General features: G+C 43.6%; 2 protein-coding genes across 8 annotated transcripts in view; one reads left to right on the plus strand and one right to left on the minus strand.

Moving 5' to 3' along the window:
- LOC116955624 (uncharacterized) overlaps nt 1-3683 on the plus strand; it is a 24187-nt gene extending 20504 nt beyond the window's left edge. For all 5 annotated transcript variants that reach the window (XM_032976807.2, XM_032976801.2, XM_032976806.2 and 2 more), the window contains one exon: nt 2024-3683. In XM_032976807.2, the coding sequence (XP_032832698.2) occupies nt 2024-2253 (230 nt within the window). In that variant the 3' untranslated portion in view covers nt 2254-3683. The remainder of the gene's footprint in view (nt 1-2023) is intronic.
- HDX (highly divergent homeobox) overlaps nt 2957-12887 on the minus strand; it is a 44901-nt gene continuing 34970 nt past the window's right edge. For all 3 annotated transcript variants that reach the window (XM_032976789.2, XM_032976790.2, XM_032976791.2), the window contains exons 13-15: nt 12491-12580; nt 9515-9595; nt 2957-8257 (exon numbers count right to left, since the gene is read on the minus strand). In XM_032976789.2, the coding sequence (XP_032832680.2) occupies nt 8174-8257; nt 9515-9595; nt 12491-12580 (255 nt within the window). In that variant the 3' untranslated portion in view covers nt 2957-8173. The remainder of the gene's footprint in view (nt 8258-9514; nt 9596-12490; nt 12581-12887) is intronic.

Here is a 12887-nt window from a genome sequence, read left to right on the forward strand (position 1 = left end):
TCTCTCCCCGTGGTCGAGTGGATTTGTTTTTTTTCCTTTCCCGGGTGCTCCGGGTTTTTTCTTTCCACATTTAGAAATCAACATCACCCGTTTAAGAGTCTTTGGCCGCAATACATGTCCACACGATCAGCCACTTCGGTGGGCAATCATTCGTGAAAGCCAGGTCGCTTCTGTTAAAAGAGCTACATTGCTCAGTGGGCCTTACCTGGTAACAACAAAATACATCTTCTAAAATATCGTTTCATAGTTTTATTTATCTTGTCGGGTTCACTACATTGCGAGTAAGCTTCTACGTTGCGAGTAATGATCTCTTGCGGTGTCAGCTATCGGCACGCCGTTTGTCAATCGGCTGCTGGATGGGAAGTTATTTAACCATACTTCACCACACGGGTCACTGTGGGTTGGTGAGGATGCAGCTGATTTCACCCTTTCTGTTGGTACAACCTTTCCCCATATACGCAGGGAATAAAGGCTTGAGCAAAATGTACAAATACCGTCGACACAAGCAGATGGCATTATTTTTTGTAATTCATTCTGTTGAGCGTTGAACGTTTGTTAAAAATTAGTTTAAACATTGACTGCATGCGCGTTTTCCTATATACACATGCCTTCTTTAAATGAGTTAGTTTTGGGGAAATGTGTAAACGTACTATTTATTTTTCCTACTTTACTTCATCAGAGGATGCTGCGGTGGTATAATGGTGAACACACACTGTACAGCACTTGCAATCCAGAGGTTACCACCCAGTAAAAGTGCTCCATTTGGTGGAGAATTGACTCACCGTGAAGTAACGTACACGCACTTATTACGTTTTTGCAAAAATGGTACCGTTCATTACTATATCACAGGTAAGTATAACACTTTAATTAAAATATAAGACAAAATAAACAGTTGTACTTATCAATATTCTCTGTAGTTTTATTGCCAGAAAGGGTAAAACCTATTCTTATTTTTCATACTTTGATATTGCCAAAAAGGTCCCATAGATGGTCGAGTTATCATGCGTGGCTGTCGCTTCTGAATAAGAAGGTAATAGCTCAGTCAGCTTTAAATGGTAAGATAAAACATAGTTTAGTTCTAATCTTGATTTGAAGCTTTCGTGACTGCAGGAATCCATACTCTTTGGTTCTTTCGGTAAAGTCACGTAGGCAGAAAATAAATCACGTTTCGATCGCAACACAAGCGGTCGTCCTCAGGCGGAAATTTCTCCGAGATGGAATTGAACCAATTTAATTATGGAACCAAATGTAACGTAAGTTTTTTTGTGGCTGAAACCAAGGCCTTAATTATAATATATTCGGGGGGGGGGGGACACATCCCCCCCAATATTCAAATACTGTATGCTCAAAATGTCCCCCCCAATATATTGCTATAAAATAGATTTCTGTTTATATGATTGTGTATTCTTAGCTCTTTCGGTAAAGTCACGTTGAAGGGAAACAATAAAATAATACAATATATATTTTATTAGAATTACTGCAGTCACGAAAGCTTTAAATCAAAATTTATATGATTCTGGTTATGGTTGTTACTTTATTAATCCCTAATCTTTGTCATTACATACAATGAAACAAGAAAAGGTAAACAAGAAAAAACAGAGCAATGTAATACAATACCACTCTTAGACATTATTGGTTAAAAATAAATAAAAGTCCATCCTATGTGTTAGTGAATTTTTTTATATTTTAGGCAGGAAATTCGTTTTTAAAATTTAGATTTTTTTTTCTGGGGGGGGGGGGGACCCCGGACCCCCTGGTAGATTTGGTCCCCCCCAATGTTGACCCCATGGCGATGGCCTTGGCTGAAACCACCAACTCACAACACCTTGAACAACCCAATCTTTCATCACAGGTGGACCGAAACATAGATTAGAACCCAGGCTGTGCTCCGACCTCAGAGCCACCTCCAGAGAATTTGGTTGTTTTTATTGGGGGGGGGGGGGTTGTTAACTCGCTCGCCGTGATGTTGAAGCTGTGCGTGTCTCTTGCCGTGCGTTGTTGTCGTTGTTTGTTCCTGGTTCAGATGCCACAAGAGACGACAGTGGCTCATTCGCCACCCAACGTCCACTACGCAGAGGTTGCCATATATTGAAAACGGAGCTGGGGGGAGATGGTTGGTGGTGGGCATGGCCACGTCTGTCCACCCACCACGCTCCGTCTTTCCGCGTTCACGAGTTTTCTCCACCACTCCAAATTAACTCGTGCCACGCCGCACGAGCGCGCCCGATGATTGTTAAACATGTGCCCACGTGACGGGCTAAGAAATTATCGTTGCGAGTAATTGTAAAAAAATAACGAGGCTTCTAAAGATGATGAGGTTAATAAAACCATCACCTCGATCACCCACTTATCAATCACACACGATCATTCGCGATGTTGTCCATATCCTTGAACAAAACCCATCCTTCACCGTATAAAACACCACAGAAATAACAAAATGATGGCTTAACTGTCGCACGCTGTGCAACGGGTGCTCTGAATGTACATGTATAGCCCATCGGTCAATTCACTGCTCGATGAGGGTCTCCTCACACTGGGCAGGCAGTGGGCATGCTTGCCGCTGGTCATTGCGGGTTGGTGAAGGTGAGCGCACGAGAGATTTCGAAAACATGTTTTAGTGGCCCCTTGACTGCCCACAACCCACCAATGGCATCGGTTTCATGCGTGGTCACCCAAATCCAAGCTATTTCCCAGCTCAAAACTCTTGCCGAGCTTACAAATGTTATGGGAATGCCTGGTGATGTCTTTACATGAACACTGCACAAAGGGTCCATTTACTTACAAGGCAATTTACAATATTATCTGGGTGCTCAATAATATTTTCAATATTAATTTACAATATCATCAATAAAATTCTGCAAATGGGAGTTTACGCAGAACTTTGCGGTGCATTGTGGCTTGCTTCCTTCACTTTAACAGTTGTGTCTGCGAATGAATGTCCAGGCACACACACCGCACAGGTTCACAACACAAATGTTGAATGTTTATTTTTGAGTAGTTAACGTGACAACGCGCTGCATAGTGGCTTCTACGATCCATGCTTGAGCGAGTGGAAATGTTTATTTCATAAAAGCATGCCGATGTTACAGAAACATACAAAAAAATCTGATTTGACTTCCATCACACTCATTGTACTTTCCGGCTATATATTTTAGTGTTATGTCTACTCGTTACGTGTTTTTTAGGATGCTTAGCATAAAGGCCTTTCGTTTTGGCAGCTTGACGCAATATGAAATGTATACAACCGACGCGATGCATATTAAGCACAGCCATTCTTGTATTCGTCAACTCTTCGATTATTTGGGGTAATTGGGGAAGAGGCCCCACCCAATACATGGATAATGCAAAATGCATATGGAAAGTAGGTCATAAAACACAATTATACCTACGTTGAATGGGATGAAGGTGCAGTGTGTCGCGTGTTTATTGCTTCTTAAAGTAACCTGTTTACTTTGCTAACATGTTTGTGGTCACTGAATTAGTCGCAATGAGCGAGGAGCCGGTAATGTCCACGAGCCCGCGCGCAAAGTTATTCCATTTTTTTCTTCCCGCAAGCAAGGTCAAATCACAATCTCGATAATCAACCCACGGATAATCGGGAGTTAACCGTATTGTAATTGTGTTTCAATGATAAGAAACTACGTGAACACAACGGGTACAAATAAACACTGTCCCTCATAAAAGCTTGTTGTTCTCTTCTTTGGTTCTTTCGGTAAAGTCACGTAGAATGAGAAAATAACAAATTGATAAAATAAAATAACACAATAATATTCTCACGACGTTTCGGCCACAACACAAGCGGCCTTCATCAGGTGAAGGGACGAGACTGTCTGGAGGACAGCGCTGGAGTGAAAGAGCCACGCTCAGATCGCGACCTTTAAGCTGTGTGAGAAGAAACAAAGCGCCTTGACAAAGGAATTAGCATAGAATTTAGCATTGAAATGGCTGAGTGATTAGCTTGTGACTGGTCACAGAAATGGCTATGTTAAAGTTAAAGCATACACATCTGCAGAGGCACCCCTTGACAAAGGAATTAGCATAGAATTTAGCATTGAAATAGCTGAGTGATTAGCTTGTAACTGGTCACAGAAATAGCTATGTTAAAGTCAGAGAGCTGAGTGATTAGCTTGTAACTGGTCACAGAAATAGCTATGTTAAAGTCAGAGCATACACATTCACAGAGGCACCTAGTACAAATCAAACAGGAATTTTTTCAATGCTAAATTCTCCTGTTTGATTTGTGCTAGGTGCCTGTGAATGTGTATGCTCTGACTTTAACATAGCTATTTCTGTGACCAGTTACAAGCTAATCACTCAGCGATTTAAATGCTAAACTCTATGCTAATTCCTTTGTCAAGGGGTGCCTCTGCGGATGTGTATGCTTTAACTTAGCTATTTCAATGCTAAATTCTATGCTAATTCCTTTGTCAAGGGGTGCCTCTGCGGATGTGTATGCTTTAACTTTAACATAGCCATTTCTGTGACCAGTCACAAGCTAATCACTCAGCCATTTCAATGCTAAATTCTATGCTAATTCCTTTGTCAAGGCGCTTTGTTTCTTCTCACACAGCTTAAAGGTCGCGATCTGAGCGTGGCTTTTTCACTCCAGCGCTGTCCTCCAGACAGTCTCGTCCCTTCACCTGATGAAGGCCGCTTGTGTTGTGGCCGAAACGTCGTGAGAATATTATTGTTATTCTTAGTTTTTTCGGTAAAGTCACGTTGAAGAGAAACAACAAAATATATATAAAACAATAAAAAATTCTCACGACGTTTCGACCATAACTCAAACGGTCATCATCAGGTGTGTCGGTTTGCATAAATTTATTTTTAAAACGGCACATTTATTTATTTATAAAAAACGTTGGCGTCACGCGCAGCGATTGGCAGTTTATGTAATGTGTTGATCTGGTTCCGTCTGTAAAAGATGTGATTCCGGACATACAATACCCTGGTGTCTACAAACTAAGTTGCCTCTGTGGTAGTAGTTACATTGGAGAAACCAAACGCCATGTCTCGGACCGCATTCGTGAACATAAAGCAGACCTTAAACACGGTAGGACCAACACCTCGGCCGTAGCAGATCATTGTTCTAATTCAGTAGGCTCACATGCCATTGACTTTTCCAAGACGGAGGTTCTTTGTAAGCCATCTGGCTTCTATGAGAGATTCGTTCATGAGGCTATCCACATATACAAGCACAGAGACAATTTCAACCGAGAAGATGGATTCTATCTTAGCAATCATTGGAAAGATTTGATAAATCATTTCAGTTCTTGATTGATTGTTCACGCTTACAGTGGCTTTCAGACAGCATACATTATAAAAAATTTCGTCTCCCCCCTCCTCTTTTAAAAAAAAAATAGATGGACTAGTCCTGGGCAAACTGCCAATCGCTGCGCGTGACGCCAACGTTTTTTTATAAATAAATAAATGTGCCGTTTAAAAAATAAATTTATGCAAACCGACACACCTGATGATGACCGTTTGAGTTATGGTTGAAACGTCGTGAGAATTTTTTATTGTTTTATATATATTTTGTTATTTTGTTGTTTCTCTTTAACGTGACTTTACCGAAAAAACTAAGAATATGAATTACTGCAGTCACGAAAGCTTTAAATCAAAATATTATTGTTATTTTATCAATTTATTATTTTATTCTCATTCTACGTGACTTTACCGAAAGAACCAAAGAAGATGAATCCTTGCAGTCACGAAAGCTTTAAATCGGAGCTTGTTTTTCCTCAATGCTCAGCCAAAGTTCAACTTGGGCGAAGAATGCAAGAAATCAATACTGACTGTACGACTCAAATGTAAATGAAATCACTTCGAGCAAAAACGTTCGTAATGGGGTGTGACATTTCACATTTCTGTGCACGAATGGCAAGTTGGTTCATCATTCAGGGGGCGCGAAACCCGTCAACCTATGGACTGCCAATGAGCCAGCAGCGTGCGCACGCGCGCGTGCCCTTCTGCTTGTTTACCAGTACCTAGCCTAAGAATACTATTCAAACAATACCACTATCACATGGTACATGGTGAGCGCTAACAAGTACGTAAATATATCGACAGCTATTTACACACACGTACACACGAGGACACACACGACTGTTCAATACAGCTCAATGTTTGAAAATTTAAACACTATTTATCTATAATACAGGTTTTTTTTTGGGTTAGATCGCATAAATGTATCGTCCAACCCGCCACCACCCGGCACAGCCAATGAGTAAGGTTTGTCATGTAGACAGAACATGCCAATTCGTTTCTTGTACAGCACACCGGTGTTCGAGAGCCAACCACACATATTACACGATCAAACCCCCCACCAAAGTATTATAGATATTGGTCGCGGAAGTCTACGTGTTAAACCATTTATCCGAGTGCCAAAAATGTTAATTACAAATTCATTGAATTAAAATTCGATGTCCGTTAAAGAGCTCATGGCCCATTGAGCCGCATTATTTAATTTGCAAGATAGACCTTGGGTAACCAATCGGAGATGCGTGCTGTTAACAACGGTACCTACCCTCGTGAATAGTGCCACAGGCTCGTAAATAAATGCACGAGACAGACTTTGGTGCGAGTTACTCTGGTTCTGTGGCTTTGTGGCGAAGATGCTTAAATCTCACTCTCGCATGGGGGAAAAGTGTACGCATGTGCATGCGTACAGTCCTTTGTCAAACCACTGCTGGATGAAGGCCTCTCCACACAGGGAAGGTGTTTTCGATGTTCAAACTAATCCCAAAATAAAATTAGAAAAATCAGCCTGGATGTGAAATGTCAGATGGATCCCAAACAGTTTTTTTGATTGATCTGAAAATCGGAAGTGACATTACCAGCTTCGTGCTTTCCCACCAAATAGGTGTCACTTGACATTGTGATGGTCACCATTGTTACCACGAAGACATTTAATGCGAGTACACAATGTGCACGGATCCAGGCATCCAAAGCAAATTGATCATTGTTCTTAAATTAAAAAAATAAGCAATATCTGAAACACCCCTACTCCCCACGCTGGTCAATGTTTGGTTAGTGAAGTCCAGGTCAGAAGCAGTTCAGATGTCACTCGCCACTGATGCAAACCATGACGGGAAATCGAATAGAACTCGTGTTGCCAGGTTGATCGTGCAGTGTGCGCCAACCACCGCATATCCAACCTAAATAACGCATTAACAAAGGATGCAACACTTCACCGTACATGCGTAGAATTGTGTGCGAGAATCCGCGGCTTACGATTCAAACTACAATACTTTGAATTAACACCATTCTAAAAACTAGGGGTCAGGAACCTATGGCCTGCAATTTTTTTTTTTTTTCACACGACCGGCTGCCACACAATGCTTACCCACTTCGAAATGGCCCCCACGATTCATATCTCCGCAAGCACCACCTTAGGGAATATCGTTAAATCTAATTATGTAACGCGCCGAGTCACTTCGGTCACTCACTGGCAAGGAAGGGCCCTCGTGTACACGAGCGAGCTGCGTGTTAACAAAGTGGCAGCCCGACGGAATTTTTGAACGCCCGATTTGGCATTCAGCAAGGAAAAGGTTGCCCACCCTTGCTGTAAACACAAATGACAAACGTAAATGAATGAAATCGAATTGTGACAATTTTTTGAAGGGTGGAGAGGATAACTTGTTGCATCTCTCATTTACACCTACAGAGTTTAAAAAGGGCATAATTTCACTGGGGAAATTGTGTTTGTGGTGGCATTATAGGAATTCGTAAGCATCTTGAAATAAAATCGTACCTGGATAGATGCTTTATAAAAACGACTTGCATTGCATTGTGAAATTACCAAAAATGAGCATTATGTAGAACTTATTACGCACCGTACGTATCCAACCGTGCTAATCTGGGGTGAAAATGCAGGAGAATAGGACTTGCATCTTCAGATACTGCAGCGCATGTAGTCACACGTTCTGTATAAAACATACTTATGCTAGATATGGGGCACTGCAGTAATAAGACTAACATTATAACTTACAAGTTACAAAATCTCATAGATCTACCTCAAAACTTTAACAAAATAAATAGTGTACACAATAATAACACGTTTAAATAATACTTTTTCAGAGTTTACCAGTTTAACAATTAAAACTGAAAGGCTGAATGGTTATGAGCACTTTTCATAATTTATAGCAACGCTTCGACGTTAAAGCACAGACTCTCATGTTCCAAGCTCAGCTTCGGCCACAGACATTCCACCTGCAGCTAGAGAGCTGCGATTATTGAGACACAGGTCTTGAGATTCCTGAAGGGAGACAGACAAAAGACACCCACACACGAATGCAATATTAATTGTTTCACAAGTGCAAGAGCAAGGCACCGTCAATCGTGCATAGCATTTATGCAACACTAGCTGTACTACCCGGCTTCGCCCGGGACTTGGATTCACCACGCCCGCCGCCTTTGTCTCCCCAGTGGCGATGTTCACACAGCAGAGCAGTAACTCGTTTGATGCCGAGTCGAGCTAGGGGAGGCCCAGGACCGGTTAAAATAATCGTCACCGATGGTGGCCGTGAGCGGGAATCGAACTCGGGTCGCCGGGTTCGTAGCGCGGCGCGCTAACCACGACACTGCAATGCGTTACGCTTCCAAAATGCGCGGGTCACGTGACAGATTTGACATCACAGCTCACTTGCCGTGCAAAAAATATATGCATTATTAAGCTCCCCCCCCCCCCCAAAAAAAAAATAAAGTGTATTTTTTATAATTATTGCATGGTGTACAGTCTGGAAAGTACCCACATGGCAAATTTCAAGTTTGTTGCATGTTGGGAAGTACGCTAAACATTTTGAACAGACACACATAATCACAAATTTGCCTTTTTTATATATATATGGACATTATGCACACCTACATGAAATACCCCTTTTGGCACTGGCATATCCGAACCAGCATGGGGGTCCTCACAGATACACGGATTTGTTTCCCCGCTGGTTATTTGCCGTGCCGAGCCAGAACCAATTACTGTACACACACAAAAAAACCCGTGAGAATACAACGTAAATAAATAATTTTTCTCTGTGTAAGCCTATTTCCTCATGAAACATGCTTTGCTTGTAGGCATCTGAAATAAGGAACATGGAAAATAACACGCAATGATTATATTATTTCCCCATGAGGTGTTGTTCTCAGAAGTATTCATTTAGCAATGAAAAGATGAGTGCTCTGCCAAGCAAGCAGGAAGGAGTAAGTCTGTAGTTTAGCAGCTCTGCCGGGCAACCCATAAAGAACTTTTCCAGGTTTTCTCAGGGACGAGTCACCAATAGCGAAACAGCTGTGTACTGAAGTTGTATTCACATTGGGCAATTACAATCATTACCGTTGCCTCCGTGTCACAAACAGACAAGGCAAACGCAGCCGATGGAAAACGTTTTCGAACCCCGAGCTGGACAGCGTTAAAAACCCACGAGTCTATTCTTGAATTGATCCAAGCTCATCGGTGCAGTGACAACAGTTTGGTGTGTTGGCACCGTGTGAACACGGACACGACCAGACGAGGTACCTTTTCAGCTGCATCATCAGGGAGCGGTTGCTCACTCACAAAAGACGCATCTTCCTTTTCGGACAGCGAAGCATCCAGGTGCTGTGAAGAGTGACGCTAGAGTCATACAAAGCGTGCAACTTAAGCACGGTGCAACAGAGACACGAATTGCAAGCGTCCTAAAGTAGTTTCCGTGCGTCTCATGGGATCAATAGGCATGATTTTTGGGACGAAATTTTATCGCAAAAATTTTGTTCGCCCGAGCAGGCATGTTAAAGGTCTTCCTCCAAAACATACCTTACGAGTACTCATGTTCAAGTAAATTACTCGAGCCAATTTCACGTGTTAACTGAATGGCTGATAGGCATCACCTTCACGGTTTGCATTACTGCAATCGAGACGTTGACGCCTTGCTCTGCCGAAAATCGGACGAATTGGACCCAACTTTGTGTCTCCATGCACAAACAAACAACGGTTGATACTCATATTGGCGGCCTTTAGCCAATGACAACTTTCCATATATACATGTGGTGGGGATAAGGGCTAATGGAATATCATTTTTTAGGATATGATATTGATCGCCACATCAGGTTTTCATTACTCGACCAAAGCCGTGCTTATAAGTCTCAAAAACATTGAAGATGTACAATATATAGCGCTTATGCAATTTACAGAGGCAATTATGAACGTTTTTTTTTAAAGCTGTACAGAGGCCCTCTGGAGGCAGCTTTGGCCTACGAAGAGGGGAGTACCCACATTTTACTCCACCACAAGCACCTACCAATTGACTGTGGTTGCACTCGTTTATACTGTTGGGTGGACAGAGGTTTGGGATATGTAAGAAACTTGCGCCGTTGTTTCAACCGTTGCGTCGTCTGATCGAACGCGCGACCTTTTGGGGCGGTCGACGTGGCCTAGCTGTAGCGCGATCGTTTATTTTAAAACATATATAACCATTAAAACATTTTGTTTATTTTACCAAGTAAAGCCCACTGAGATATATAGCTCATTTTTAAAGGTGACGTGGCAACAAATGATAGATCAAAAAGTGGCTTATCATGTGGAAAGTTATAGCAGCCAACTAATCTAAATGCATGTTTCTAAATGTGGAGGGAAAAACCAGAGGACCACGGGGAGAATACGCCAACACCAAATATACAGGCATCAAAGGTTGGGATCACACCCACGACTTCCTGCGTCCAAGGCTAGGCAGATAACATCTCGCCACCGCGAGACCCACGGTGGAGAGATGTTATATTTTGTTGTGGAGGTTAAAGATACAAATCCAGCGGCCTCCCTGGTTATTACTGCGAGTCTATAGACCGTAATAATACGAACCACCTGACTCACACGGAACATTAAAAAAATACCGTGACGTCTTTTGCAAGAGTAAGCCCTTGCGTGCCGTGTCGTGGTCCTTACGTGCCAGATTTGAGAATCACCCACCAGTGAATCAACTGGGATTGCGTGTGTCAAGCGTCGTCCTGTACTGGCAGACCACAGAGCTTGGGCTATTGCCGGCACCGGTTCTAACGGCCTCGCAGCCTTTGTCCGTGGTTTCCCACTCCTCCAGTCCAAAAAAAACTGTGCAAAGTACAGTGATGTTAAATGGGTCACTACGGCGCATAGCGCCAAGTACCGTAGAAATGGGCGCAGAGGCTAACACACCGTGCAGTATCATGCAGTGGGTCACTTGTGGCATGGTACTGGGTGTGAGTAGAAGGGAGCCAGATGAATCCTACCGACAGTGTAGGGCAGGGGTCACCAAACTACGGCCCGCGGGCCGAATCCGGACCGCGACGTCAGTCCGTCAGGCCCGCCGACGGTACTTGAATTTGGTTGATAAAACGTATTGAACACGAGACGTTGTGATACAATTAAAATATGTTTAGAATACTAGGAGATCTTCACGCGTGAGGAGACCTCCTGACTGCTATGTTCCTTAAATGTACTATTTTAAATTTTAAATTATTGTATCTAGATTTTCTTGTTTGTTTGCTTATTTCGCGCCATCCCAAGTACTTCCGCGGCTCGTGGTAGCTCCGCCTACGCTCTGACGTTACCATGGTTTCCATGGCAACACACACAAACACGCATCTTTCCCGCCCGCAGATTTTCCAGCTGTCAACACAGGTCCGACGCTCCAGAAATATTTATCCGGCCCGCTGTGAAAAAAAGTTTGGTGACCCCTGGTGTAGGGGATAGCAGCCTCCGCCAGCGCCGCAGGTAATGGCCACAGAGTCGGTCACTGAGGGAGTGTGGTGGGGGCGGCTGGCGGTAGGAGGCATGTGAGAACGAGTCACCCTGGCACCGGGTTAAGCACGTGATGGACCGGGGTGAGGAATGTGGGCCAAAGGTGAACGAGGGGGACACGGGAAGAGTAGCTGAAAAACGTCTAGAGTTCCCGAAGGGGGCGTGGTTAAGGGCGGAGCCAGAGAGGGAACAGGTGTAACGTAGCCTGGAACCTTCGGGAATATTCCAGAGGAGGGCGTGGCCGAGGGTGGAGCCAGGCCGTGCCGAGAAGAATAAAAGGGAAGCTCCGATCGAATATCGGGGATGTCTGCAGGTGAAGTGGAACCCAAGTGCTACGTCTTCGACAACGTGGGCCAGACAACATGTTGGCTGCTCTGACCCGATTATAGTTATCCCGTATGCGAGACAGATAGGTGTATTGTGGTCCCATGTGTAACAAGCGTGAGAGATAGGTGTAATTAGTCCCGTGTGTAACGGTGTTGGATAAGTGTAGAATAAACGTTGTTGCCTCATAAATAGTGTCTCTGAAATGACTCATTACGCAAGTAACAGAATTGTACACAGCGTTACGAAAGGCCTTTTTTTTTTTTCATGAGACGCAAAAAATAAAAGCATACACTCCACTGCAGCTTGTGCGCAAGGAAGTTGAGAGGGCTGCCGGTTACACCATCACCACCGTTTGACGTACACTGGAGGGGGGGAGGGTGGGGGGGAAACCGCTTCCTTCCAAGAGCTCGCACGTACCTCGTAAGCCTCTTCACTCGGAGGTGGGGACTGCTCAGGGGCGTCCCCCTGGTCGAAGCACAATTCCTCGGAGAGCGAAGCGACAAGGTTCTGCAAAAAAGGCGCGGTCACATGGGTGAACACGGGTGAAAACGTGGGGGGGGGGGGTCTTACAGCTAACAGTGCACCCACACACAATGAGACAATTCACCCGGCCCAGCAATTTTGGTTAATTGTCAAGATTTTGATATGGCGATTCAATGCGACAATCTCATCTGTTGTATCGTTTCTTGTTTGTTTACCCCCCCCCCCCCCCCCGACTTGTTCGAGCAGTTCCTGTCAGCTCCACGAAATGACGATTCCAAGAACAATAACGTATTAAGTGTTAATGAACGAACAAAACCATTAAATCTTGACT

Source organism: Petromyzon marinus, chromosome 60 (genome assembly GCF_048934315.1).
Source record: "Petromyzon marinus isolate PM22_M1 ecotype Great Lakes invasive population chromosome 60, UKy_Petmar_22M1.pri1.0, whole genome shotgun sequence".
Lineage (NCBI taxonomy): Eukaryota > Metazoa > Chordata > Hyperoartia > Petromyzontiformes > Petromyzontidae > Petromyzon > Petromyzon marinus.